This window comes from Mastomys coucha, unplaced genomic scaffold (genome assembly GCF_008632895.1).
Source record: "Mastomys coucha isolate ucsf_1 unplaced genomic scaffold, UCSF_Mcou_1 pScaffold1, whole genome shotgun sequence".
Lineage (NCBI taxonomy): Eukaryota > Metazoa > Chordata > Mammalia > Rodentia > Muridae > Mastomys > Mastomys coucha.
In genome coordinates, this window is record NW_022196891.1 from 35228920 (window position 1) to 35255080 (window position 26161).

General features: G+C 39.9%; 1 protein-coding gene across 4 annotated transcripts in view; it reads right to left on the reverse strand.

Moving 5' to 3' along the window:
• The window catches only part of Nek7 (NIMA related kinase 7), a 135991-nt gene that overhangs the window by 8648 nt on the left and 101182 nt on the right, over positions 1-26161 (reverse strand). For all 4 annotated transcript variants that reach the window (XM_031384090.1, XM_031384093.1, XM_031384092.1 and 1 more), the window contains exons 6-9: positions 24298-24406; positions 23373-23480; positions 9787-9881; positions 5845-5958 (exon numbers count right to left, since the gene is read on the reverse strand). In XM_031384090.1, coding sequence (XP_031239950.1) covers positions 5845-5958; positions 9787-9881; positions 23373-23480; positions 24298-24406 — 426 coding nt within the window. The remainder of the gene's footprint in view (positions 1-5844; positions 5959-9786; positions 9882-23372; positions 23481-24297; positions 24407-26161) is intronic.

Sequence of the window (26161 nt, forward strand, 5' to 3'; positions counted from 1 at the left end):
TCACTTGATAAGATGCACCTTTAAAACCCTGTGACGAAGACTATAATGGTATTCATTTTGGCATTATTATAAGGTTATGCTAAGACAGACTTCCCAGCAACAATACAGTTCTGGCTAATTTTTACCTAACAACCCTACATAATTCATAAAATTCTATTAGAATTTGAGAAACTATTGATAAATAAATATTTGACTTATTAAATTCAAATGTTTTATATTACTAATAAACTTCTACTAACTTCAAAAACTTGAGAACAAGCCTCGACCTGACATTTACATAAGGCACAACATTATGAGCTCAAAACAAAGGTTATTGTAGTTACTGAAAGTTTAAAGAACTTTCCTTATAAATCTTCCATAGGTATACTTTGACTTTTAAAACTTAAGAAGTACTTGTAGATGTTAACTTAAAATTTGTCATCTTTAAGACTTTTCTTTCCTTTTGCAGACACTTGAAGAGCAGACAAAGCAACATGTGAGGAAGCAAGAGATCACCAACCAAAGAGCATACACGGGATTACTCAGGACGCATGCTCACTTATGTACTCAAATAATTGCTACTTTCCATAAGTCCCCAGTCCTTCCTGTTCATGTTGCATGGTCCCTGAGTGGTCATGGGCCAGAAGAGCATCCTGAGGACACACGTGCTCTCTGACATGGTAAGCTCAAGGAATTTCAGAGAGTCCAGGAGGACTGAGAAGTCTACAAAGCCCAGAACTGCCTGTGGTGAGCATCTTGAGTAGTTTGTGCATCACAAGCAGGCAAGCTGAGCATCTTCCTCATCCACAGCAGGTCCACACATCTACTGCTGTCAATACCTTAAGTCTACTTGATCTACATGAACTGGAACGGTCTCCAACCTAAGTTTCTTTAATAGAAAAGTTGTCATATTGATAAAAGGACAGATTCCAAAAGTTGAAAATGCAGTACCAGTTTTATCAAAGCCAAGTCATCACACCAGATTCTCCAATGACCCATAAACCCACAAAATCAGTTTCATTTAATTAAATATTACTATAGTTGACTGTTATCTCAGGAAAACTTTATAAATCTTGTACTATATTTTAAATATCTGAAAAATCATGATTTTTATTTGTTTGTGTATGTGTGTGCATGCGTGCACGCAGGTTGCAATAATGAAATCTATCTTTGGCCACTTCTGTTTATTTCTGTGTGTGGATGTCCCAGGAAGAATGAAGAGCGGTATTTACTGCCAGTTTTAACATGTGTATGAAGCGCTAGGTTGCAGTGCTGTGCCAAACCAGGAAAGGCCAGAAAGGAAAAAGACAGTAAGCCACCAGTCCTGTTCTCCTGCAGACTCTTCTCTAGTCTGCCAGGAAGTCAGAGAAGGAGAGCATTCTGCCTTACTAAGGCGACGGATATAGCAGAATGGGGTAAAAGCAGGCTGTAGCTTGGAGGCGAAAGCTTGCAGCTCATTTCCTACCAGTTCTGCGTGCATACGAGCCTCAGGTCCACATTACGAAGGATAATTTTATTAGATGCGGTTCCAACAAATTGTTTGTAATACCACAAACATTCCTGTCTCTGAGTTAAAGGTTCAGAGAACTATGAAACTGAGTAACACTTAATCGATAATGAGAGAGACTATAATCTGAAAAGTGATTCATCAATTCTGATTCATAAACTATAATTTCTTCAGTTATAAGGAGCAATAACAAAACTTACGAAACCAGTCAGTTTTCCAAACTATAACTATGAAATACACTCTGCATCTTATTTATATTGTAAATTTCACATTACTAAGCTGGGCCTGGTGGTACAGGCCTCTAATCCTAGCTACTTGAGGGTTTAAGTTAAGGGAATCATCAAATGAAAGGCAATTGCAGTGTGATTTTAAACTCAGCCTACACAACTTAATGAGATTCTTTATCTCAATTAAACATAGAAGATGACTGGGCATATATCTCAACAGAGTGCCTAGTTGGCATAGGACCCTGGGTTCAATGCCTAGTGTTACCCAAACAAAATGACTAAGCATCTATTGTTCTAACAACAGTCCACTTTCGATAATAATAGTAATAGAAATAATAATAATAATAATAATAATAATAATAATAATAATAATGTAACCATCTTTCCAAGGTCTCATAAGTGTTTACTTTTTCTTTTTCTACTCAAAGCACTGCTATTATGTCTGTTTTCTAGGAACAAGATTACCCCATTTTCATTTCATCTGTGAGCCCTTCATTTGATGTTCAAAACTTTTTTTTTTTTACTATCTAGATATTCAAGTTATTTTTTTTTTCCTGTTAGGTGTAAAGAGACAACTGACAGAACAATACATGATTTTGATGACCATTTCAGTGTCTCTTCAAGAAACTAATCACAGGGATAAAGTGTGTGTCCTTTAGTCTAGTAAATGCTCAGGATGTTTCATAGTTGTTGATGCTTATGTAAAAGAATGAGAAGAAAACCTACACGAGAAAGCAATAGTGATGGAGAGCTATCACATCTCCCAACATGCCATTGGGAAATCTTGTGCCTCGCCAGATAATTCTTTTGAGAAGTTTCTGTCTAACAATTAGTAGTGATTAGGCCATTAATTTTGTTTTCAAATTCCTTCTTTTTAATACCAACTCCATTACTTCCTCATTTCCTCAACATTTAAAATCTGTCAGGCCTAGACAAGAGCAGAGCTGCTGGAGATGCCTGACATTGGAGAGATGAAGGTGCATATACCAAGGAGCAGCTATCATGGGATATGACTGCCAGGGGAAGGTGAGGAAGAGAAGAGCCAGGGAAAATGGTATAGAAGAGGATCAGCTGGCAAAGAGGAAACAGCATCTTGTAAAACATGAACATTCATAGACCTTCTAGCAGAATGAGTTCCCTTCACTAGCCATGAAGGGAAAGAAGATGTGTCTATGGCCACTAAGTTTTAAGCAGAGGTCAGACTGAGCAGCCAGGCTTCACTTAGGACTCCTAATAAATAGCACATGTATGGAAAGTGCTTGCTTTGTCATAGCCCATTTGACAGTTTAAACGGAGAGCAATCTAAATGAAGGTAACAGTTTTCAAGTATAGTGAGTCTCTACTCACATATGCATGAGGGTGTTATGGGGAGAAAAAAAAAGACTAAGGAATACCAAATTTACATAAAACAAAATCATAAACAAAGGTCATTGTATACACTTTTTAAGAGCCGCCATGCACTGCTGAAATATTTCAGTCTAGAGCCTATGTCATGTGTACTATGCACCATGCTTCAGGAGGAAAGATTTGAGGTTCATACTTATAGTTCCAAAGCATACTGCTTTGATTATTAGTGCTAAACTGTATTTATCTTGTAAGATATAACATTGGAAAAATTCCTACTTTTAAAACTCTTGAGTTCTTAAGTTTTTAAGCTCTTGAGTTTTGAAATTATATTTAGAAGTCTTGTTATTACAACTCCTATTACTGAGGCGGCCTGGCGAGTAACACAGTCCTTGATGAAGTATCCCTTGTGTTGGTACTAGGGTGAAGTATTCCTTTTAAATCCTTTGTGGGCAGGAAACTTAAAAATATATCAGTGCCTCAGTGAATCTGGAAAACTCTCAACAAACTCAAAGCTATCTGTTTTCATTTTTCTTGTACAGAAACCTACCATTTTAACTATTAAAGACCTATAGATTGAGTCTTTAGGACAAGTTCAGCGCTAAAGTTGGCACGTACCTTCTCAGGGTCACTATTCTTTGCTAGCCTAACAAATACCAATGTGGATTTTTAAACCAATATAAACAGCCTTTGTAATATACATTGGAGAGGTCACTAATGACATTATAGCGGCACTAAATCTGTTTAGGATTCTGTTGCTACCACAAATTTGGAATAACTAATTTATAAACTAATTTAGTTCCTCATTAAGGAGGGAAACATTTGTTAACAGCACCAGCATTTCAAAGTCTTGTAGAACTAACTCTTCATTCCTGATCAGATTAAAGCAACTCTATTATACAGACTGCATGATTTTCAGCATGATTTTCAAGTTTACAGAATTATTTTCCATGTTTACCAAGGCATTACAGCCTCCCATTTCATCAGGGCATGACAAACGCTTTACTGTGACCAGAAACTGCACTGTCTCTTTTGGAAGGTGTGCCATATAACATGTTTTGCTTTATAGCTCCTTTTGGAACTGGTAACGATACAGAGTGAAGTAAAAAGTGGAATCTATTTTCCTTTCCCAACTTGAAGACCTTCTATCTGGGCCAGACTTTGATATTTGCCCCTTGGCTGAGAAGCCGCATATCCAACTTCACACTTAGCTGCAGTGAAGTAGCCCTGCAGGCAGGCCGACTTCAACGAACCACTAGTGGTATCATCATTAAAATCCTGCTGAAGGTCACCATGGTAACCGCCTGCTGAGGCTTCGCTGCTGCACTCGGCATCTCCTAATCAGCTACCATGTGAAATGCAAATTCAGACAGTCTGAAAATTAGTCAAGAAGAATAGGGGATGAGGATGCAGATACGTGAAATATTCATGTGCTTCACGAAGAAAAGAAGGCAGCCTGAATGACACAACAAAGAGCGGCGTCTGACATTCGTGCTATGGTTTTGCATTATTGTTCACACTCTACTGTATTTCCAGGCCTAGAGTTCTGAAGTTGGTTTTGTGAAAGGCCATATTTATATTCTATACCCAAAATAGTAATTAAAAATGGCTAACATAAGAGCATTAGCATCAAATAGAGATAATACTTTAAATTAGCATCATTGCTTCCTAAGAGTATATTCTAATTATCTAAATACAATGCCAGGAAGCAGAAATGTAGGCATCACTCGTTATCAGTATCAAACTATTAGATGAATATGTACTAATTATATTCTGGGAACACACATGATTTACATAGAGTAAAGAAAATCTTTAGAGATGTTTATTATTCAAGCTGTATGAACTCAGACTTTCTTGTATAATACTAGAACCAGATGCTATTCATTTCACAATAGAAAGTATGACAAGATTACTTAATATGTGAACACTATAATTGTTCTCCATTTTTCCTTTGCTCCTTTCTATTTTCCTGGGGCAAAGATATCTGTTGCTCATGAGACGGAGATGTCCAAGGCTTTGTGCTTTCATAGGTAGGTCCCAGATGAGAAGTCCCAAATGAGCCTGTAAGCTCATCTTAGTTGACCTGGGACACTGCTATTCTGCACGCCCCTCAAATAATCATGATATATTAGGATAAAATGGAAGGCACTACTTAATGAAAAACTGCATGTTGGGTAAGTGCCAAAACAACTCATTCCAGTGCATTAGCAAGGCACACAAGGATTCAGATCTGAAAGCCTTTGAAAATTGCCAATCCCATCCAATGTATTTTATAAACAGGTCTATCATGGTAACCTTAAAACACTCACCCAGAGGAATGTGGCTGAAGCAGTGAGGGGTAATAGGATAGGTACTGCCAAGGAGAAAGGAGTAAGAAAGAAAAAGGCTCAGAGACAGGTGGCTGAGAGGTATATAGTTCAGATTTGGGACACACCAGGAGTAAAAGTCTACCAAAGTGAGTTCTCATTGTTTTCTTGTCTGAGAGATTAGGACTGAGGACTCAGCCTGTCACAAGAGGTCGAGGGACCAGTGCTGGGTCAGAATGCTTGCCTTCGATGGGTTCACGTCACATCAGGAAAGTCAACTAACTATGGTTCTCTCACATGTTGCTTTGTGACCCACTCGAAATCGCGAGCTGCAGAGTTAATCTAAAGGCTCAGAAGATGTAAGGAATCAAAGCGCTCTCTCTGCCACCTGGGCCATCCATCTGTGTTTCTAAGTAAAGTAAAATCCCTTCGTAAAATCCGCTGACAAAATGAACCAACGTATGGGACGAAGAGCCCTTACCTCCTCCGAATAGTGATCTGACGGGAGAGGCGGGTAGTCACACTGTTCTATCTTCTTACACAGAGAGTACAAGTTCATCTTGTCGCCATAGAAAGGACTCTGCAACGCAGCCATCTGGAAAACACTCACAGTGAGACTGATGTACACACCAAGTAACGCTAAAGGCGACTTCATCAAGGACAGGACGCTGAGGTGGAAAACAATCATGAGTGCTTTGAAGAAAATTACCTGAGCATTTTGATTTTTATGATTACCCTTTTCTGAGCACTAAGTGTGAAAAGTATTAATGTTATTTTTGAAACATCTAAAATTCCTTAAGAGAAATGGCTAGCATAATTCTTATAATATAAAATAGTATAAAGAAATGGAAGATACTATATGTGTGTATACAGCCATATTTCATCACTAAATAGCTATTAAGTAGTATGGTGCAACAGTGTAATAGTCAAGTATAACAGAAAGCTGATATTAAATTGAATTAAATATGTCAAGGACCTGGGGAACAGAATGCACGCCATTCATCATATATAGTATATTCTTTTAAAAAGGTTATTTTGTGAAAGAAAAGATTTTTTATATTATAACTGATCCTTAGATAGTTTAAATGATAACTGTTCTTTTAATAATGTCTCAGAAACATTAAATGTGTTAAAATATCCATAACTCCTAGATAGAATTCAAGGTATCCAAAGGTGATTGTTTTATGTAGAAAAAAAAAATGACTTAGAGGAAGAACCACTTTAAAAGAGACATTACTGAATTTCAATGTAGTTTAAGACATGGTTTCAACTTGACATTTAAAAGCACAAGCAGCTACTTGGTAAGCAAGGTTACAAACTAAAAATTCAATTTAAAATGTTCGCATCCTGTTCAAAACCTTCTCAATCTCTGAGCCGCAGCCGCAAGAATACAACATGGAGTGCCAGGCTGCCCCGGAGTCAGTCACCCTTTTCTACATGTGCTAATAAGTTTGATTTTGGAAGGACAATGTGTACATTCCCCAGACAGGCAGAGTGTGTGTGAAACACGCTGGTCCATGCTGTGCTACTCAGTGAGCGTCAGTGGGGACAGGACAAGCTGAAAATGGCTCTCATCTGTCTTCTGCGCTCCAGGCTGGGCTTTAACTCCTTCAGAGCCTCAGGAGAGGGACAGGATTAGGAATCCCGCCTGTACATGCAGTTTTACCTAACCCACATTTCACATAAAACCTACACACACTCACACAGAATAACCTTGGGCATAGTTCTCACACACGTCGACATAAAGTAAATAACAATTTAAATGCCCTAAACATATAACACTGAGCAAGAATTTCTAACGGAAGGCCTACCATCATAAGCAATGTTTACCTTTAAAATGCATGGACACTATACAATAAGATCAAATGTTAAAAAAAAAAAATGCCACCTTAAAAATACACTGTCGATATGAACTCCCATCTCTCCACCTCTCTAAGACCTTAAGTAAATGTACATCCATTCTCTATCATATGATAGGAGTTCATTATATTACTTTTGTCTCAATACTACAGAGTGTTAAAAAAAAAAATCTGAATGTCCCCTAAGGAGTTAAACAGGAATAGTATATTTTCATGCATCTCCTGCTTTGACAGATGAAAAATGTCAACTGTCCTGTTTTTATTTTCAAGCTTTTGCACTATTCATCTGGTTCATTAGTGCATCTCGGCGCTGCCCCTGACAGCTGCTCGCCCTCTCCTCCCAGCAGCTGAATTTTTCAGGCTAATTTGATCCTCCACACTGAGACGATCGAGAGAATGATTGACTCGCTCCCTGACCTCCAGGGTCTGACTTCCCTCATTAGTATTCTGGGGGTGTCGGAGGGACGAGAGCCCGCTGTCTGTCTTCGGGCCTGGTGGCAGCTCTCTTTTTTTTTGAACTGTAAGCCACCAACCTACAACCCTGTAAGGATGCGATTGCTGCACTGAACAATAAAGGAAATGTGTAAAACCTACTTTTCCATGTAAAGGTCTGTGTAGGAAAGCATAGCATCCTGATTTTAATTAGTAAAGTCGACTTTGTTGCATATCAATTAAAACCGCACGCCGGGTTTTTTTTTTTTTTCAAAGGTTTCGGGAATATTTGAAAGTCTAATTTCCCCCAGTTTAAAGTACATTCTGAAAAAGGGCTTCCTACTCCTTCATTGTTAATGGTAATTTCTTGGTGGATTATGATAGAAAATACATCTATCTGATTCTACAGACAGTTCTGAAAAGCTAAATTACACCAAAAGATAAATGAGGACATATGGAATATGAAGACAGATTAAATGTTTTGTAAACGTTCCCAACTCTTATGATGCGGGTTCAAGAAAATGCATTGAGATAGATCCTAACGTGAACATGGTAAACACTTGAAATTAGCAAGACATGGTCCTTGAGAGCGAATGTGAAATGGTCAAAGAAAGAACTCTTATTTGAATGATCATAGATAAAATGAATCCTGCCTCTCAAAGGCAGTTATACAATGTGGAGAATCGTTTCAATTTTGATACTAAGATTGTTAGCCTTGAAAGAACCCATAAACTTCTCCCTCTAAAACTAACTCAGCTAGTACTACCTCAGCTCAGCTTTTCTCCTGCCAGTGCTAAATCCCATCTCATTATTAGGAACTCAATTCCTACCTCCTTGTAGTCTGTTTAAAGGGAGAATATGCCTTTGATTTCAGATTATGGTCTGAATTACTCTAATGCTACATAGCCAAGTTTAAAAAAAAATTAAAAGAAAAAAAACACATGAAGTGATTAACTTAAAGAAAATATAGTGAAGCCAACTCTTGTCAATATTGCCCTCCCAAAATCATCAGGAAAATCCAGAGTGATCCCAAACCTCCTGTCACCCCATGGACACATTAGGAGATATAAACAGCGTGGGCCCTTCATGGACACACAGCTGCATGTGCTCTACTGTGTCAGTAACCCATAATACCTCACAGTCAAGACTGTGTGAGTTTATGCTAGAGCACTGTCAAGTCCCGTGAGCAGCCCTGGGCCATCAGAGGAAGCAGAAACCCAGAAAGGTCAGTTTTCCCTAAATGAAAGAATTTGAAATCAGCAAAACTACAAAAGGTCAACAGGCCATTTCATGGAGGCACCTCAAGGATTTACTTCCAAGTAAACATGGCACAATCACAGATGATACCGGGTCAGGAGAACAAAACGGACACAAACTGGAGATTCCTTCTTGAAACACAGAAACGACCCCATGCTTTGTGTTTCTTCAATTCAGGAGAGCTTACTGAGATGCTCAATGGTTTTTTAAACTACCATCTTTTGACTCTTTTTCCTGACGTACAATTAAAATTCTATCCTAGGAGTCACTAACTTGGGATACTGTCAATGTTGGGGCTTTCAAGGATGGTGAAAAGTGTTAGTTAGGCACCCCTTTCTAAAGCTACAAGACTACATCTCAGTAGTAATAGAGAGCCTGTCTACGGGACTCTAACCCCTCTGCTAAGAACAGAATTTGAGCCTATGTGGTAACCTGCACGGCTTAGCTATTTGGAAGTCATCCTTAAAGCTGGATTTCACTTGTATAAATGGGAAACAACATACTGGTAAAGAGACTTAAATACTTTTGTATCTTAAATCTGTGATATTATTCTCTTGCAATGCATTAAAAAAATTCACCCATTTATCTCTCTCATACATGTGTGTGTGTATATATACACACACATGACAAGCAGAACAGCATTTTATTAAAACAAGAATTAAAAAATAAAGTTCTTGTCAAAAAAATGTGAAAATATATTAGACAAAATAAGTATGTTGGGGCTTCTAATAATAAGTCATTACCTGATGAATTAATTTATCTCAACAAAAGCAGACTATAAAATGTCACCCAGAATAAAATAAATGTGAACTATAATATTGAATATAACATGAATGGAAGTGTATCAATGTACAGAATTCATCAATAGTGCCTACCTCATATAGCAGACAGCCAAGAGACCAGATGTCAGACTTGAAGTTGTATCCATTTTCATGTATCCTCTCTGGAGACATGTAGTAAGGTGTACCCACTGAAAAGACAAACCCAATAAAACTAGGACCATAAAATGAAGATGTAGCTACTGGAAGAAATTAAACGCTGATTTGAGGGGGGTAGAAGCAGGGTAGGGGTGGGGGTGTGGGTACGTGGGAGGGGTTTTAGGGGAGAATTGGAAAGGAAAAAAATAATGTAATTGGTAATGGTATTTTAATTTTAAAGGCAAATAAAAAACATTGAAAAATTAAATACAAAATTTTAAATTGAAAAAAGTTTGCAAAATATTGTTAGTCTCACCCGTTTTTTTTTTTGAGAATACTCAGCTTATTTCACCTTACTATTCAAAACAGTACATTAATGTCTATACTAAATAAAACAGTACATTAATATCTATACTAAATAAAACAGTACATTAATATCTATACTAAATAAAACAGTGTGATGACTTCAACTCATTATTGTCTCCCTAGATGAATCCAAGGAGAATTTAAGGAGGACAACTAAGGAGAAAATAATTTTTTTTTTTTTCTCAGAGAAAGTTATACAAAGGATTCATGTGGGATTTTGCTCTTTTCAATATGGCTTCTCCATCTCAAGTAACTGAACATAATTAATAGTCTAGGTTAAATAGTAGCTAAGGTCAGTGAAGAGTATACGTAAGCACTGCATGCTCAAACAGCTCTGAGGACACGGTCCTGGCTCCTGACAACAGGATCAAACTGCTGATACTGCGCTTCGTCACTGTGGAGGGAACAGAGGGGCGGTCACAGCCAGATGCTGTGCTAGCCTAAGAACAGGGCCTTAGCACCGATGTCAAAGGACCCTACTGCATGCTTTTACAAAGACTTTTTAAGATCATTTGGATACTTTTGGTTTTGTTTTAAAGTACTTTTTTTTTTTACTCTTTTGGGGTTGTATTTTTAAAATGCTAACATTATTTCTAAGAAAACAAAATCATGTTTATTACGCTTTGTAGAGTAAAAAACATTTAAGTGGCTTTCAAAGTGAATACCTTTACTTTCAAATATCTCACTATTATGTCACAATTATTAGCTTTCAGCTCTTTGGTAAACAGCAAATCAAGGTTTGCACTTGGTATTCATGAATCTATTTACTAAAGGCAACCTGCAATAGTAATACACACCACTGCTCGTGGAGAAAGGATATTTTCTAGTTTTTCTATTACTTAAAAACAACAACAACAACAACAACAACAACAACAAACCACTCAGTATTTGCTATAAATCTTAGAGATAATTCACAGTACTATAAAGGGGAGTTCAATGAGAAACACTATTAAGAGTCACACAGCACCATCTTTGGACGCATTAGTCAGCAACAGAATAAAGTTATGTTCTAATATCTAAATGTGGCACCTCAACTGTTGAGCGTGGAAACGTCACAGCTTTACCTAGAGCGGAATCCACTTTCAGTGAATGGATAATCCTTACCCGGGTGGATCTAAGAGCTAAGCACATACAAAAGTGAACAAGTGAATCTGAGGAAGCAAGAAGATCAAACTTTAAAGGAAATCCGAACTACTTTGAGAAAAAATAAGGGGGAAAACCTTAAGAAATCAGTTAATTGTAGCTTATACCTTGGAGGCAAGTTTGCATATTTCAGTAGTGTCAGAGGAAGGGGTTGTTCAGGGTGTGTGTATTGGGGGCAGGGGGAGAGTAACATAGCTTCAAAGTGTCATTATTGTGGGAAATCAACCCGAGTCTATAGCGCACCTCCTCATAGTTTGCATAAGCAACCCCAATTACTGGCTAGATGTATACACTTCCTCTGCAGAAGGAAGGCTGGTGGATGTAGTTGCAATAATGAGATTGCTCCTCACAGGCTTCTGGACACAGGACATAAAGTGAGAGACTGGCAGGGAGGGATGCAGAGAGAGGCTTCCTGGAAACCACAGGGGGCGGCTGGAAACACAGAGTTTACTGAAAGCAAAGGTGATTTTAACCAAGAGCTCTGGGAAGCCTGCTGATACTTCAGGGGCTTGATACGAGTGTGAAAGATTGATGACAGGGAAGAGGATGAACAAATGCTAACACTTTACAGAGATTAGCCTCAGCCCAGCATAACACCTTAACTGCAACACCAGTCCGGCTCACCGACAGCACCCCACAAGTGAAGGATGCCCAGAGAATGATAATGGGGAGCTCCAAACTACACTTTAAATGAAGACGATTCACTGGAGAGGAACATCCTCTATCCAGGCACTGCTGCTGGGGGGTCAGTGCGACGTTACAGACCCTGCACCATGGTTCTCTATGTAAATGCTGGGTCTCCATCTAAACAATGAGTATCTTCCAACTGTTTCTCTATGGATTACTGCAAAGGCTTCCTGAGAATATATTACAGCACAGATCCAAGCTTGCTAGACGCCTCCTCCACAGCACACTTCCCACAATCAGCAGAGAGGTCTGCATTCGGCACTACTGGCAAACAGCAGATGCATACCCCCTGATGACTAGAGGCCTGGAAGGAGCTTCCGGATGGAGCCTCTCTCCAACATGTTCCCTAATGCACCCCTCTGCTCTGGACCCACCTGTACTGCAGGCTGAGCTGAGCAAAGATGTCCTGTCCCATCACATCACAGCACATTCTTACTCCTCTTTCAAACAGACAGAACTATGCTATTAAGGGCTTAGGAACATTTACAGTGCATTTACAAGCACTGCTGTGTTTTCAACATTTCAACTTAACGGAGACATAATTATTTCCTAAAATCCTTTCCTTAAACTCCATAGCAGCTGTTTTTTTGTGATGACTATTGAATGTTGTGACTTTTTAAACATCTGGAGGGAGGGAGAGAGGGAGGGAGGGAGGGAGAGAGAGAGAGAGAGAGAGAGAGAGAGAGAGAGAGAGAGAAGAATGAATCACGGAGTAGAGTGCTAGGACTAGATATTAAAACAATCATGCAGACTGTGACATATGGAGGCACCCAAGGCAGCATGATACACAACTCTACTTATCTTCCAAGAGTTTATGGTGATGGGTAACATGAGAATGCATTCTGCAAGAGGAGAGGCGTATGCCATTTTAACCTCCTGACATGAGTATCATAGGGGAAAGGAGGGATGATTTTTTTTTTGTTTGTTTGTTTCAAATAAAAAGGTTTCACTTCACAAGAAAACTGCCAACAACTGAAAATGTTATCTGACCTTTCTTTAATCTACACTAACACTGTACCATGACAGTCTTTCAACTGTAAAAATGAAAGCCTTTCCTGACACAAGCTGACCTAGCTGTATAAGAAGTTTGTACATGGTACATCCTTCATAAAAGTAAATACTCCTTAAAATTTACTCTGAATAAAGTGACTGGATTTTTTAGAAGTTCCACAATAAGCTCAAGGAAGCCAACAGATCTTGCTGTCGAGGTGCTGTCCCTGAAGCAGTAACTAACGTGGTAACATTTCCTTAGAATGAGCTATAATGCAGAATATTTTCAATTGGTTAGCCAAAAACTTAGCACTTTAATCTCTTCAAACTTGGGGAAAGAGAAAAACCTAGCATTAGGAAAGACACTTTTTTATACGATCGGATGCTGGGTTCTATCTTTGTGCTTTTAATCAAGGAGGCAACAAAGAACTGGCCAAAAGCTGGAATGTGTTTCATCCTTTGCCTCCAGCTAAGCTCTGCTCTCTTCATTTACTTATCTAGTGTGCGTCTGCATGTGTGTGTGTGTGCGCGTGTGTATGCATGTGTGCGCGCGTGTGTGTGTACATGTGTGCATGTGTGAGTGTGTGTGTGCATGTGTGCGTGTGTGCATGTGTGAGTGTGCATGTGTGTGTGCATGTGTGCGTGTGCGCATGCGTGTGTGTGTGCGTGTGTGTGCATGTGTGCATGTGTATGTGTGTGTGTGTGTGCGCACATGCTCACATCACAGTGCACATGTGGAAGTCAGAGGAGAACTTGAAGGAACTCATTCTCTCCTTCTACCATGTTGAATCTTGGGACTGAAGTCAGACTGCCAGGCACAGCTGCAAGCACAGTTACCCACTGAGATAAGTGGCTTGGTCCCCCTGGGCTGACTTTTATTCATTTTCCTTAACTATGAGAACAGATAACGTGTAAAATGAGCTATCTCTAAGACATGGGTTAAAAACTCTTTAAAAATCCACATGGAAATTATATGATAAAAAATGATATGGTGCTTTTTAAGAACTGTTCTTTAGGTCAGCCATCTAAAATGTTCCAAGAGAAATAAGCCAATTCAGCCCAGAAAGGTTGCTTCTTTTTTCTCAGATTCAGAATAAACTGCAGAAGAGAATGCCTTGAACAGTCCTTGCTTGGAAAACTAAAAGTCACAAGTCAACTTAACCATGGTTTGATTTAAATACACAAATGACAGACAAAGCATTCATTTCCATTTTTTTCTTTGTATGTATGAGTCAGCCAGAAATGCTGCTGGCAGAGAGAATGGAAAGAGACCAAATTTATTTCATTATTATGAGTATAATCTGAGGTCAACTTGGGAAGGCTAGTCAGTATTTCTTCTGTAAAAGACATTCAGAAAATAAAATCTGTCATCTGTGAGGCATTCTTAATGACACTTTGACACCACGGAAGGAAGACTCAGTGGATTTCACTGCTTCCCTGTTCTGGACACTAACTATGCTGTGTGTCCAGTACCAGAGTCACTGTGTGCGGTATCTGACTGATTTAACAAACATACAGGTGCTACCTGTGGCGCACACTGTTCTAGATCTGAGAGACAGGAATAAACAGAGCAGATCCTTAATGCTGTGGGGCCACAGTAGAGCCACACAGGGCTTGCTCCAAGGAGATGTTTGAGAGGCTGTACTTCAATGAGTGAAGAGGCCCACCAGGTCAGGCAAGTTGTCGAAGACAGAAGTCTCACCCTGGCGGCCTGGAATTCAAGTCCATTTAGCAGACACTTACTTCATTAAACTGATGACTGTGAACCATAACTGAAAATGTTTATACCTCCCCAAACTACAAAAGCAGAGAAACCAGCAGGAAAAGCTAGAAATGCAAAGGGCTGCACGTGTAAATTGTACTACAATACAGTATGGTGGTTGTTTTAAATAAACACTTGTTATGGTGGCTGAGAGGTTAAATGTGCGCAGCTTATAGCAGATAATAGCTCCTTCCCGGAGCAATTACTTAAGTCAAGAAAGGACTGAATGTTAAAAATAAACCAGTGGAGGTGGCTTCGAGGACTGGAGGAACATATGCTGCCTCCACACTCCACACTGCCCTGCACAAGGCGAGGGGTACAGCAAAGATGGACTCATGGAAAAAAGCCAGAAAAGGTGTGGGGACAACAAGTGCGTGACCACAGGTGGCACCTGGCATCAGACAGGAACCTGTGTTAATGCCTTCTTCAGAGACACTAATTTCCTGAGCTGAAATCAGAAGATGCCTCACACTTGGAAATAGTGTGGGGAACACGAATGGTAAACTCAAGAGACTCCAGTGTGAAATTCTGGTATCATGCAATCCCCAAACCAAATGCTGAATATGGCAGGCGTGCATTTACTCTGCCTATAGCATCACAGAACCAGAGAGATGTCCGTCTCCCTTTGAAAGATAAACACAAGTTCAGGCTGTCCTATGACACAAAAGCAACACAGTTTCTCCCTGGGGTGGTTCAAGTATTTGTCTGACATAGACACCAATATTGGTACATTCGAATTATATTTAAAAATCCATCTCATTTTAGGATATAGAACAAACACATGTGCCAATTAAATTCACGCATCTGCACACAGAAAAACCCTCTCCATCTTTCCTCTCTTCGGGTCATCATGAAGGCATGCACAACCCCATGCAAATGTCAGTGCACCCTCCTGATCTGTGCTCCCACTGCAGCAGACCGGCAGAGCACTCTGGGTATGCATTAGTACACTGCCTTCAGTAGCAGATAGCCACCTCAACTACATACACCACAACATGCAATGTGGTGAGATCTGTAACTCAGATTAATTTTCCTCATTGAGCTTTGCTCCTGGTGCTTTTTTCCTCTTTCCTTACATCCCAGAGCATGAAAAGGTAAGAGCCCGAGAAGCATATCTGTGGATGACGTGAGAAGGCCCCTGTGGCCTGAATCAACTTTTGGGAATAACTTTTCACATACTATAAACCTGCCTCACTACCCCACTCCTTCCCACAGAAGAAAGGAAAAAAAGAAAGAAAGAAAAACCACCCCATTTCAATAATTAAGCTAAGACTATTAAACCATTCTTCCACCAAAAGCACTGTATTTTACAATGGACTGATGGACAGAATGCTGGTGTGGGAATCCTTCTACCTGGTGTTACACTTGTCTGCATTACAGGCAAAGGGCCCTTTACAGACGTAAAGTTTCACGTTATAATACAGATTGCCCTAGATGACCCCTCAAAAGGCACAAGTGAACAGACAGATGCCAAGTGTGAGAGAAGCTCATATCATGGCCAAGGAATAGATTCTGTTTCTAGAAGGTGGGGATGGCCTTTAACCAATAGTTAAGAAAAAGGGACTACGGTTGTAACAGTACCAAAAAGCTGAGTTCTGCCAGGAACCCTAAGTAGACACAAAACACATGGTGACCTACAGCCTGCAGGAGCCTTGAAGGTGACGTAAAGGTAGCTCACCGAGATGAGCCTGGGCATGCGATCTAGGAAACTGCAATATAATACAGTTCTATTGTTTTATCCCATTATGTTAGTGAAGGGAGCAACAGGAAAAGTCCTCATATGATGAAGATTCCTGCTGTTCGTGGCAGAGTGAGAATTCAATTGCGCGTGCTGATGACACTCCATGAGACCCACAGGAGACACAGAGGGCCACAGCAAATCATATAGGGCTTAAAAATGTGTGATGTCTGAGAGCTCACGCAATCATTCTGTGAAGGTTTTCTTGCTTTATTTTGGTTTTGTTTTGGTGGGGGGTTGGGAGGTGGGAGAGTAGGAGAGGCTAATCACTCACTACAGGAAGACTAACACTTGTTACAGAAAAACTATGCTTTTCCCTAACTCAAGTGAGCTCCTGCTTAGCCATTCACTGATATGAATCTAAGTAATTCTCCATATTTCACATGTGGGTGAACTGAAGGGAGGTAGAAAACAGTTAACAGATCATGTGACACTTAGTCCAGACTTTTTAAAGCTTGACAAGTAAAAATGTTTATTTTAACTGTATAGATTGCCCAAAAACAGTGATCAGCATGAGGGATAACTGAAGATGCACCGATGAAGAGAGCGCCTCCAGGGTCCACACTCAGGGGAGCCACAGCCAACTTCTATGCTCAGAGTACCCTAGTTTAGAAAGATGAAAATTCCTTAAGGCCACACATGACTCCCACTTCATTCACAATTATTTCCATTAAAAAAGTTCATTATTGGTTGTCTGGAATAGCTACAGTGATGCCGCAAAAATAAATACAGCACAAATCTAAGACCAAATGAGGCACCTTTCCTCTATATCTGAGCATTATTCCTGGACTCTGCTCTTTTTGGACACACAGAGAACTGCTTTTCCAGTTCGTTAAGACAAGGCAGATTTGTCCTGGACGATGAGCTGTGAATGGACGTACACTGTGTCATATTCAAGCAGAAGGCTTTAGTTAAGAGCCTGTGGGTGATCCTCATGCTCTTCCTCACCACACAATCCCCACACCAAATGCTGAACGGAAGATAATGCAGGATCGGGGCTGCTGCTGCTGCTGCTGCTGCTGCATGTGTGTGTGTGTGTGTGTGTGTGTGTGCGCGCGCGCGCGCGCATGCACATGTTGGGGGAGAGTAGCACCCCATAGACCGAGTGCAGGCTTCAAAGTACTCTGGGATGGCAAGAGATATAAAATGTTTTAATGCAAAAATATATTTTATTCTTCAACATAAACTCACCCACACTAACACATTTAGTACAACTTGCCCTTTTATGTAAAACTTGTCCAGAGCCCCAGCTGGGGCTTGTCTGGTTTAATTTTTCTTAATCTGGAAGGGACAACCAGGAATGAGGGAAAGCAAACTATGTTCCATAGTAGGCTCACAGGCAATGCCACAGCAGACTAGGTTAGGTATTCCAGATCGAATGGACAGTCAGAAAACACTAAAATGTGCAAGAAAAATGTCACCGAGTGCTGTTATAATGGGGAAGAAAATCTCTGTGAGAATTAAGTTCACACAAGGAAGCTAAAGACCTATGCGCCACCGTCCGAACAGCTCCATCCGGCCCTCTTGAGTTTTCCTAAAACCGGACTGGACACGCTCGTGAGTCTCTACAGACTGCAGAGAAGCCACGTGTGTGTCACTACCCACCTGCAGCAGCACAGGGAGGACCACACACGGCTACGGTGTGTCCTTACCCACCTGCAGCAGCACAGGGAGGGCCACACACGGCTACGTTAGGTCTGACCAACTGAACTGGTCACAGGGGAGGCTGGAGAATGTGGCCAAGTGGAAGAATGGGAATCGAAATGCAAATGAGATAATCATAAACTCCAGAGATCTGTGCTCGTGGTTTTGAACTGTGGGCCAGGAAATTCATCAATGAGTTATGAAATCAATGCGCCAGCTTGCAATCAGCATCGTTTCAATGGAAATAAAATGGAACAAGGTCACAACACTCCGTTGTTTGTAGTATAAAACATGGCTACATGCAACTTGTGCTTCAGCATACTCGATTCTGGTCCCAGGGGATCACGATTTGGTTGAGGGTTAGCCTTAAGAAATCTGAAACCCACTGGCCTACTCAGTCATAAGCTGGATCAAGAGAGAGTTGTGTCTTCAGCATACATTTTTAAGGATGTGGTCGTGGATAGACTGCAGGTTTCCCAACATCTGTTATATCTGTTAGGTTGACAAACACTATGAAAGAAAACAAGGCAAACATTGCAGGGACAAGCACACTTTTCTACAACCAGTCTCCCTAGATACAGAGCCCTAGCCGTATCAATGGCAAAGTAACAAAATCAAAGTCCTAAATTAACCTATGAAACAGACGGGCGATAAAAGAGATTGAACCCAGAGAACAGTCCACATCGCAGATCACAGAGATCAAGCATCTTCCTGGTCCATAGATACTCAGAAAGGGATAAAGGAAAGCTCCTGGCACACCGCAAAACTGCAATCAGCTGTGCAGACAACTCTAGACATGTTTGACCTGAATGAAGCCGAGGAAGGACACTCATGGGTGCTATCTTCAACTCAGAGCATGCTGTTCTGTTCATTAAAATCTTGTAGAAACTTGCCTGGGCAATACAGTAGGATTTACAACAAATGTGAATCCCTCCTAAATCTGGTCTCGCCCCTCCCTGCCCCTGCTCCAGCAAACTGGAGCTCACCTTGACCTCCTTGTGAAGCTGAGCAGCCACTGCTTTCTGATCCTTTGACTGACTGGCCCACCCCACTTCACACTTCTCAGCAGGTCAAATCATCTTACTTCCTCCGCTTCAGAGGAGTGTCACAAAAGACAAAGGCTTGCCTAAATTTCTAAACTAGGGGCAGCAGCCCAGTGTGGAGTCCTACAGATAAACGTTAAAGCCAAGAAAACCAGGGCAACACACAACCAAAAGTCAACTCAAATTCAGACCAGAAATGAAACTGAGGAGTTTCTAGCAACCCTTGCCCTCCACGTGGAAGCACAAGACATCCCCTGCAGCCTTGGTTCTGAATGCTCAAGCCAATAACATCCCCATGGTCACCCCTGGCAACTGGAGTGCTGCCGCAGTCTTGGTTCTGGACCCTCAAGTTGTAAATCTCGAACGTGAGTTCCAGAAGAGTTCATGAGCAACATGGGTGAAAGTGCTACAGAGCTGTGAGCACACAAATCTGGTAGTGTCTAGGATACTGTGGTGTTCCCCATGCTCAGAACAAAGCAGAGGTAGGGGAGGCACAGTTAAGGCGGGAAAATAGAGTCAATCGTAAGAACAGGGCGTTGGAGACCAGTGAACTCTAGGAGACCCCGGATGCTGGACTAAGGGCTGAGAGGACATTCCTCTAGCAGCCAAGAAACGTCAAACCTGGATGGAGGCAACACTGAAAGGAACTGAAAGGAAAATCACTCAAGTGGGAGTAGCTGAGATGATTAGAGAAGAGGCCAAGAAGCAAATGGGGCCATTTCCCCAGCCCATCATTACACAGTGGTTAGAGAGCGAGAGCGTGGGATGGGCAGTCGAGGAGGGGGATGCTGTGCTTGAGCCAGGCAAGGCAATCAAGAGTGAGGCCCCAGGGTTTGGCCTTTGCTTCACGGGAACCGAATGAAGCTGGATAATGCTTGGGACCCCCACATCAGATTCTGGAGTTGTAATTGTTAACCTCTGTATCCAAGGAACTGTTAATATCGCCATTATGTTGTATTTTCAGAACGGGTTGTGAGGCTGATTAGAAACATGGTCAGTTGTCTCTACGACTATGTCTGCTCCAGAGGGTGGTGAGGAAAGCACAGGGCTCACTGTGATGCTGAATAGCTACAGAGCTGAAGTTTCTATAACAGCTGCGGAGGAACGAAGGCCAGGGAAACAGGCACAGAGTAGCTGATCTCTTCTAGACATTAAAAAATAAAATATTCCGGGAGGATGTTCGGATTTCTTAATAAATGTATATAATTTGGGGGAAGTAGAAATGCTATGTGTATAGACATTCTTCCAAAATCTGAGGGCTTTGTATTTATAAATTAAATTTCTATAAAACAAAACAAAATAAAACAAAAAAACAAACAAACAAAAAATAAGTTCCTTGACAAAGTGAAATGAAATTTGGCTCCACCACAGACTTTACTGTAATACTCAGGTAATTTTTTCACATTTCTTTTTTGTTCTTCCTATTGATTCATTTGTTATTTTTACAGAGTTTCATGTAAAACAGAATGGCCTAGAAGTCTCTATGTAGCAGAGTATGAAGTTGAACCTCTGCTCTGCCTGCCTGCCTGCCTTCCCCTCCCACATCCTTGGACCATAGGCATGCACAGTGCCTGTATTATGCTGTGCTGAGAATAGAATCCAGGTCAGAGTACACACTGGACAAGCACTCTGCCCACGAGCTAAATCCTAAGCCTCCAAGTTTTAAAAATATTTTTCTCTATGAATTGCATTAGCAGCCTGCTCACAGCGTCACTAACAGTTAGGCCTATTTTAAGTACGGCACAGACTTCACTATCAGGAAAAGCAGAAAATGCAGCACTACACAATAAATATGTTGTTCTACCATATTTTTATGAGCAAAATAAATTTATAGACCACCATATATTCAATTACTTCTCATGCTTAACTATTAGAGGTCAACAAATCTGCTTATAATAATAAATGTATGTAACAACAGCAGAGTAAGAATTCTCTAGAAGTATAAAAATAGGGCCAACCTGCCATAAACAACTAAAAGTGTGTCAGCACTTCTATTCTTGCTCTATTACCGCACATATATATTATATATATATAAGTATGAATATATGTGTATATATATATATAATGTATATACACACATATATGATATATATGTGTATATATATATATATATATATATATATATGAATGAGATGATCCTTGATTCTTTTGGTCCAATGATCATTGACAAGCTGAAGTTCAAACTTTAACAAGCTACTCAGTGCACTTTGCTTAGGAAACATGAACTGCACACCATCAGAATCCTCACTGTGCACAAAAGATCAGCAAGAATAAAAGAATTTTTAAAAATTAGGATTTTCCCCCCTCAGGATGAAAAACAAAATTACTGAAGAAATTAGTTCAATATGGATTCACCATCAAAGAGCCTTGTTTTTCCCCTTCCTGGCTGCAGTTTGGAAGTATCGTGAGTTTACTAGAATCGTAGCATCAGCATGTGCGTACTTAACACAACCCTCCAGGAGCTGACTTGGTAAATGCTTACTGAATTCTTAAGTCTCTTAAAATTTTCTCCATATCAAATAATCTAGACTGACACATCACCCAAGACTGGAGAGGTACATATGCTTGTAATCCCTAAGTAGAACTTTTGCAAAAGTAGTAAGCCTCAGACTGAATCCACTTTGAATTGTTCGGATTTGGATTTCAAGTTAATCATTAGTTCGGTAAAGCTCAGACGCTACAGCCTGCTCAAGAATGACTGCAAAACAGCATTTAAACAAGTCGCATGTGTGCACAGGCACGTGCAATTAGTGTGCATGTACATGCAATTATAAACTAGTGTTTCAAGTGAGTTAAGACAGGGTGTTGTTAGGACGGCAATCAGATAAGCGGCACAGCGCGGCAGTGTCTTTAGTATGAAGGGCCATGCCTTCTTCCTAGAAATTGTTTACCACACCTACTGTAAGAAGTGGAACTTCCCAAATAAAACTTTATCAAAGTGTTATGCAAATTTACTGATTCCTCATGAAGCTTCAGATCAAAATCTTATACCCAGAAAGAGCAGTGTAGTTACGTGACCGTAAGTATGAAGGAACTAACTATTCCAGGATATCAGTGTGGAACCTTATGGTCTCCATAACTGACAGAGTGAGAGTCAGGGGACTGTAAGCATTTCCACCACACTGTCTGTCAGGCCAGAGTCTACTCTAGAAATGAAACATTAATAAAGGATACATTCAAAGGCACATGGAAACAGGCACAATGGCAGGAACGAGCGCCTTTAAATGTCTCCAGCCGGCTGTTATCTGGAAGGTGTTTGCCTGTTTGGTTACTTTAAATCATCATTCTTCAATAGCCCAGTTAAAAGCTCCTTGATTCACATCTAAAGACTGCTTTCAATTAATGACTTTCAAGGGAATTATGACAGCAAAGACAGACACAACTAAATTAAGGCCAACTTAATTTTGCTTTAATTCTTATTTTAAAAAATCACCATTTCCTTTGTCGTATATGCACTAGAAGAAAAAGGTGACTTGTAGAGTCCTGAGATACTCTACTTTTAATGTAATTTAAAAAGCATTTCTTCTAGGAATTTTTACTGTTTCTGACCCAAAACAATTTTCTTCCCATTGCTAATACAATGTTGGTAGTTACACCAATTCTATTTTGGGTACAAAAGGACATCAAAACAATGTTAACTCTAAAATGAATCAACTGTGGGTATTTCTTTTACTCTATAAAAAGAGAAATTTTTGTCTCCTCATTCACTATGGATCATCTTTAGGTTTTCTCTCTTAATAGTTATCATGGTTACATGCCCATTGAATAAATAAACATGTATGAATTATTACTCCTGGCATTTAAAAAAATATTCAGTGAAGACTTCTTCCAAAATACAGTTTTTTGTTAAGTTATCTCACAGTCATCACAAATAAGATAAAAGGAGCTCTCCATAGCAACAGTAAAAGCCAGGCTGATCAGCACTATTCAAAAAAACACCACAAACAACAAAAACCTCAGGGCCTGCTTGAGCTCACATAAGCAGAAGAACTGAAACATCATGTAAAAGGTAACTGGGAACTGCGAGCACCTGACAGGAGTGGCTGACTCCTGGAAGAAGAGCTTTACAGAGACTGCAATCAGTGCTGCAGAGCTGGCGTACCTGTCTTAAACCATGACCCACACAATCACACATGGAACCGGCTTGTTTCAGTGAAATCGGGTCTCTTACCTAAAGAATGGGCAGCTGTGGTTTTGGAGCTGAAAAACCGACCAAGCCCAAGATCTCCGAGTTTGACGACCCCAGTGGCTGTAATGAACACATTAGCTGGTTTTATATCTGTGAATAAATGAAGAGATCAGCTGAGAGATGCTATGCGTTTGGGACTCTGAAAGGAATGTAGAATTTCCTCCTGGGGAAGGATTCAAAATGCCTATTAAATCTGAAAGTCTGAAGTGGGGAGCACTCACTGGATTTTTGAATCATTTTCATAGACTTCAAACTCCCCAGTCCAACTAATATCACAAAGAATATGAATGAAATTTTAAGTCATAAAATAAACGTGTGCCCCCTTCATAACAGTTTTAAACAGCATGCTACTGAAAAAGGAATTGGTCTATTTACACAAGTTACAAAATCGTAGCTTAACAATATTATGCACATCGTATTTATTGGATGGTTTCAGAGATCATAATTCCTTAAATAAATTGCTTCAGAATTTGTGCCATCCTGCAAGTCAGTGGATCAGCCACTTAGCAACTGACAGCATTATCTCTAGCCAACAACTGGACTGATCATGAAGAATCCATCAAGGACTGAGGCTAGGCATGACAAGAGCCTGGGATGCCACAGTCCTCCTCGTCTGAAGGAGACACAACAAACCCTCTTCCTTATGCACATGTGCCGTTCTCCTGTAGCTTCCTTTTCGTTACCCACAGAACCAGCAAGGTATGTAGAGAAGTTGGGCAGAGCATAATTTCCATTATTTATCATCAAGCAGGACATTACTTTAATGCTTATAGTCCTGCTAAATTATAATTTTAGACATAAATTATCAAACCCACGTAACGCTGTGGATTGAATGCAAGCTATTTTAAATTGCTTGATGGCGTATGTTATTAAAGATGACACTGCAGATTTCCCGTGCTTTTCTTACCTCTATGCATGACTCTTCGAGAATGCATGTGGTCCAGAGCACTGCAGAGCTGAACAAAGTATTTCCAAACGGTTCTCTCGGGGATTAGCCTCTTTTGCTTCTTAAAGTGCTGTTTAAAGTATTTTTTTAAAAAAAATTAGTGATACTGAGAATTCAGATTTCTTAAAGTTGATTTCCAGCATTGAGAATCTGTAAGTCGGAAAAATATTAACTTTTACCCCCCCCATTATTGTTTTTTAAGTATGATTTTCTATATTAAGACAACTCCAGAAATTTCACTTGATGTAATAACTTACATTTCTTCCTATTTATTCTTAAGCTATGGAACACTACTACTCTGTAATGCCCAACTACTTTAAACAAATACAACTATCTAAAGTGACTTATCTCACATTTCATTTCAAGAAGGACTATGGTTTTAAAAAATGAAGAAATAGTAAAGTAGACTCGCTAAAAGACCATTCTTACTGAGCATGTGGCTCAGCTGATAATATGTGTAGCACGCATGAAGCCCTGGGTTCCATCTAGAGCATCTCAAACACAAGCATGGTGTTACAGGCCTGGAATCTTAGCACTTGTGAGACAGAAGAAGCAGGTGGGTCAGAAGTGCAAGCCCATCACTTGGGAGATAGGTTCCAGAGACCAGAAGGACAAGCTCATCTTCAGCTACATACGGAGTTTGCAGTCAGCCTAGCACATAAGACTATCTTAAAAACCAACAAAAAATGGAAATACCAAACAAACAAAAAGCCGTTCTGCCTCAGGCAAATGTCTTCACTCTGGAATTCCATTTAAATGTTGAGCTGCATTAGTGACTCAAAACACTAACTGTACTAAAAATTAAGTAATGGTATAAAGTTTTCAGGAGTGTATTCACAGCATATAACAAAGCGAACCTGTCCTTTGAATGAATGAGACTACATTCTGGAGAGTCAGATGGTCACAGGAAAGCTGAAGCAAAGAGAGTAGCAACAGACTGTAGGAGGGACTGGTCCAGAGGCTCATAAGGAAATTACTGAACATAATTGGAAGCCCACAGCTACAGAGCGCCATTCATTTTCCTCTCTTAAGTTTGGCAGGAGACTACAAAAGTAGCATACCAAGATCGAAGCTCTGAGCCCCGCTGGATATTCTGTATATAAAAATCATTTTTAAAAGTAAAAGTGCAGTGGGTTTCTTACTGAATAGTACTTATAAACTGCCAACATGAAGTAATGGTGCCTTTAAACAGTTTTTCTACAACGCTTTCAAAAAAAATCTTAATTCTGTGAAGTATATGTTCTAACATGTCAAATTTCAAACCTTTCTTTTTTTTACTGTATTTGAAAACCACATTTGGAAAAGTTCAACCAATTAATTTTTTTTAGTATTAAATGCAAAGAAACTATATTTGAGAAAGTGAAAAGCCAACCCTTGTAAGTCCCACCTGTGGCCAGCTGAGGGCTGGCTAAAAAGGCCAAGCTACACAGAAACTACTGTTTCTTTTTCTATCGGAAAACAAACAGCGCCCCCCTTTCACTGTGCCCACTTGTTACAGGAAGAAAAAAAGTCTTTTTTTTTTTTTTTTTTAAAAAAAAAGGTAAGAATACTAGGCTAATTTTTCCTACATAGCACATGGTTGAAAATCAGTTATTTTTTTTGCAATTCCATTAGCAATTAAATCAGCAACCTATTCTAAACGACCAGGTAATAATAAAAGTATACCACCATTTTTCTAACTATGGAAAAATACCCATATTGGGTTTCAGTCGGAAGGTTTTCTTTTATGGCAGACTGTGTCAACATCAGTTTTCACTGGAAGGAGACAATGCTGAAAATTCAGCTCTTTACACATAATTTTCCTTCAGACTTGGAATGCATCCCA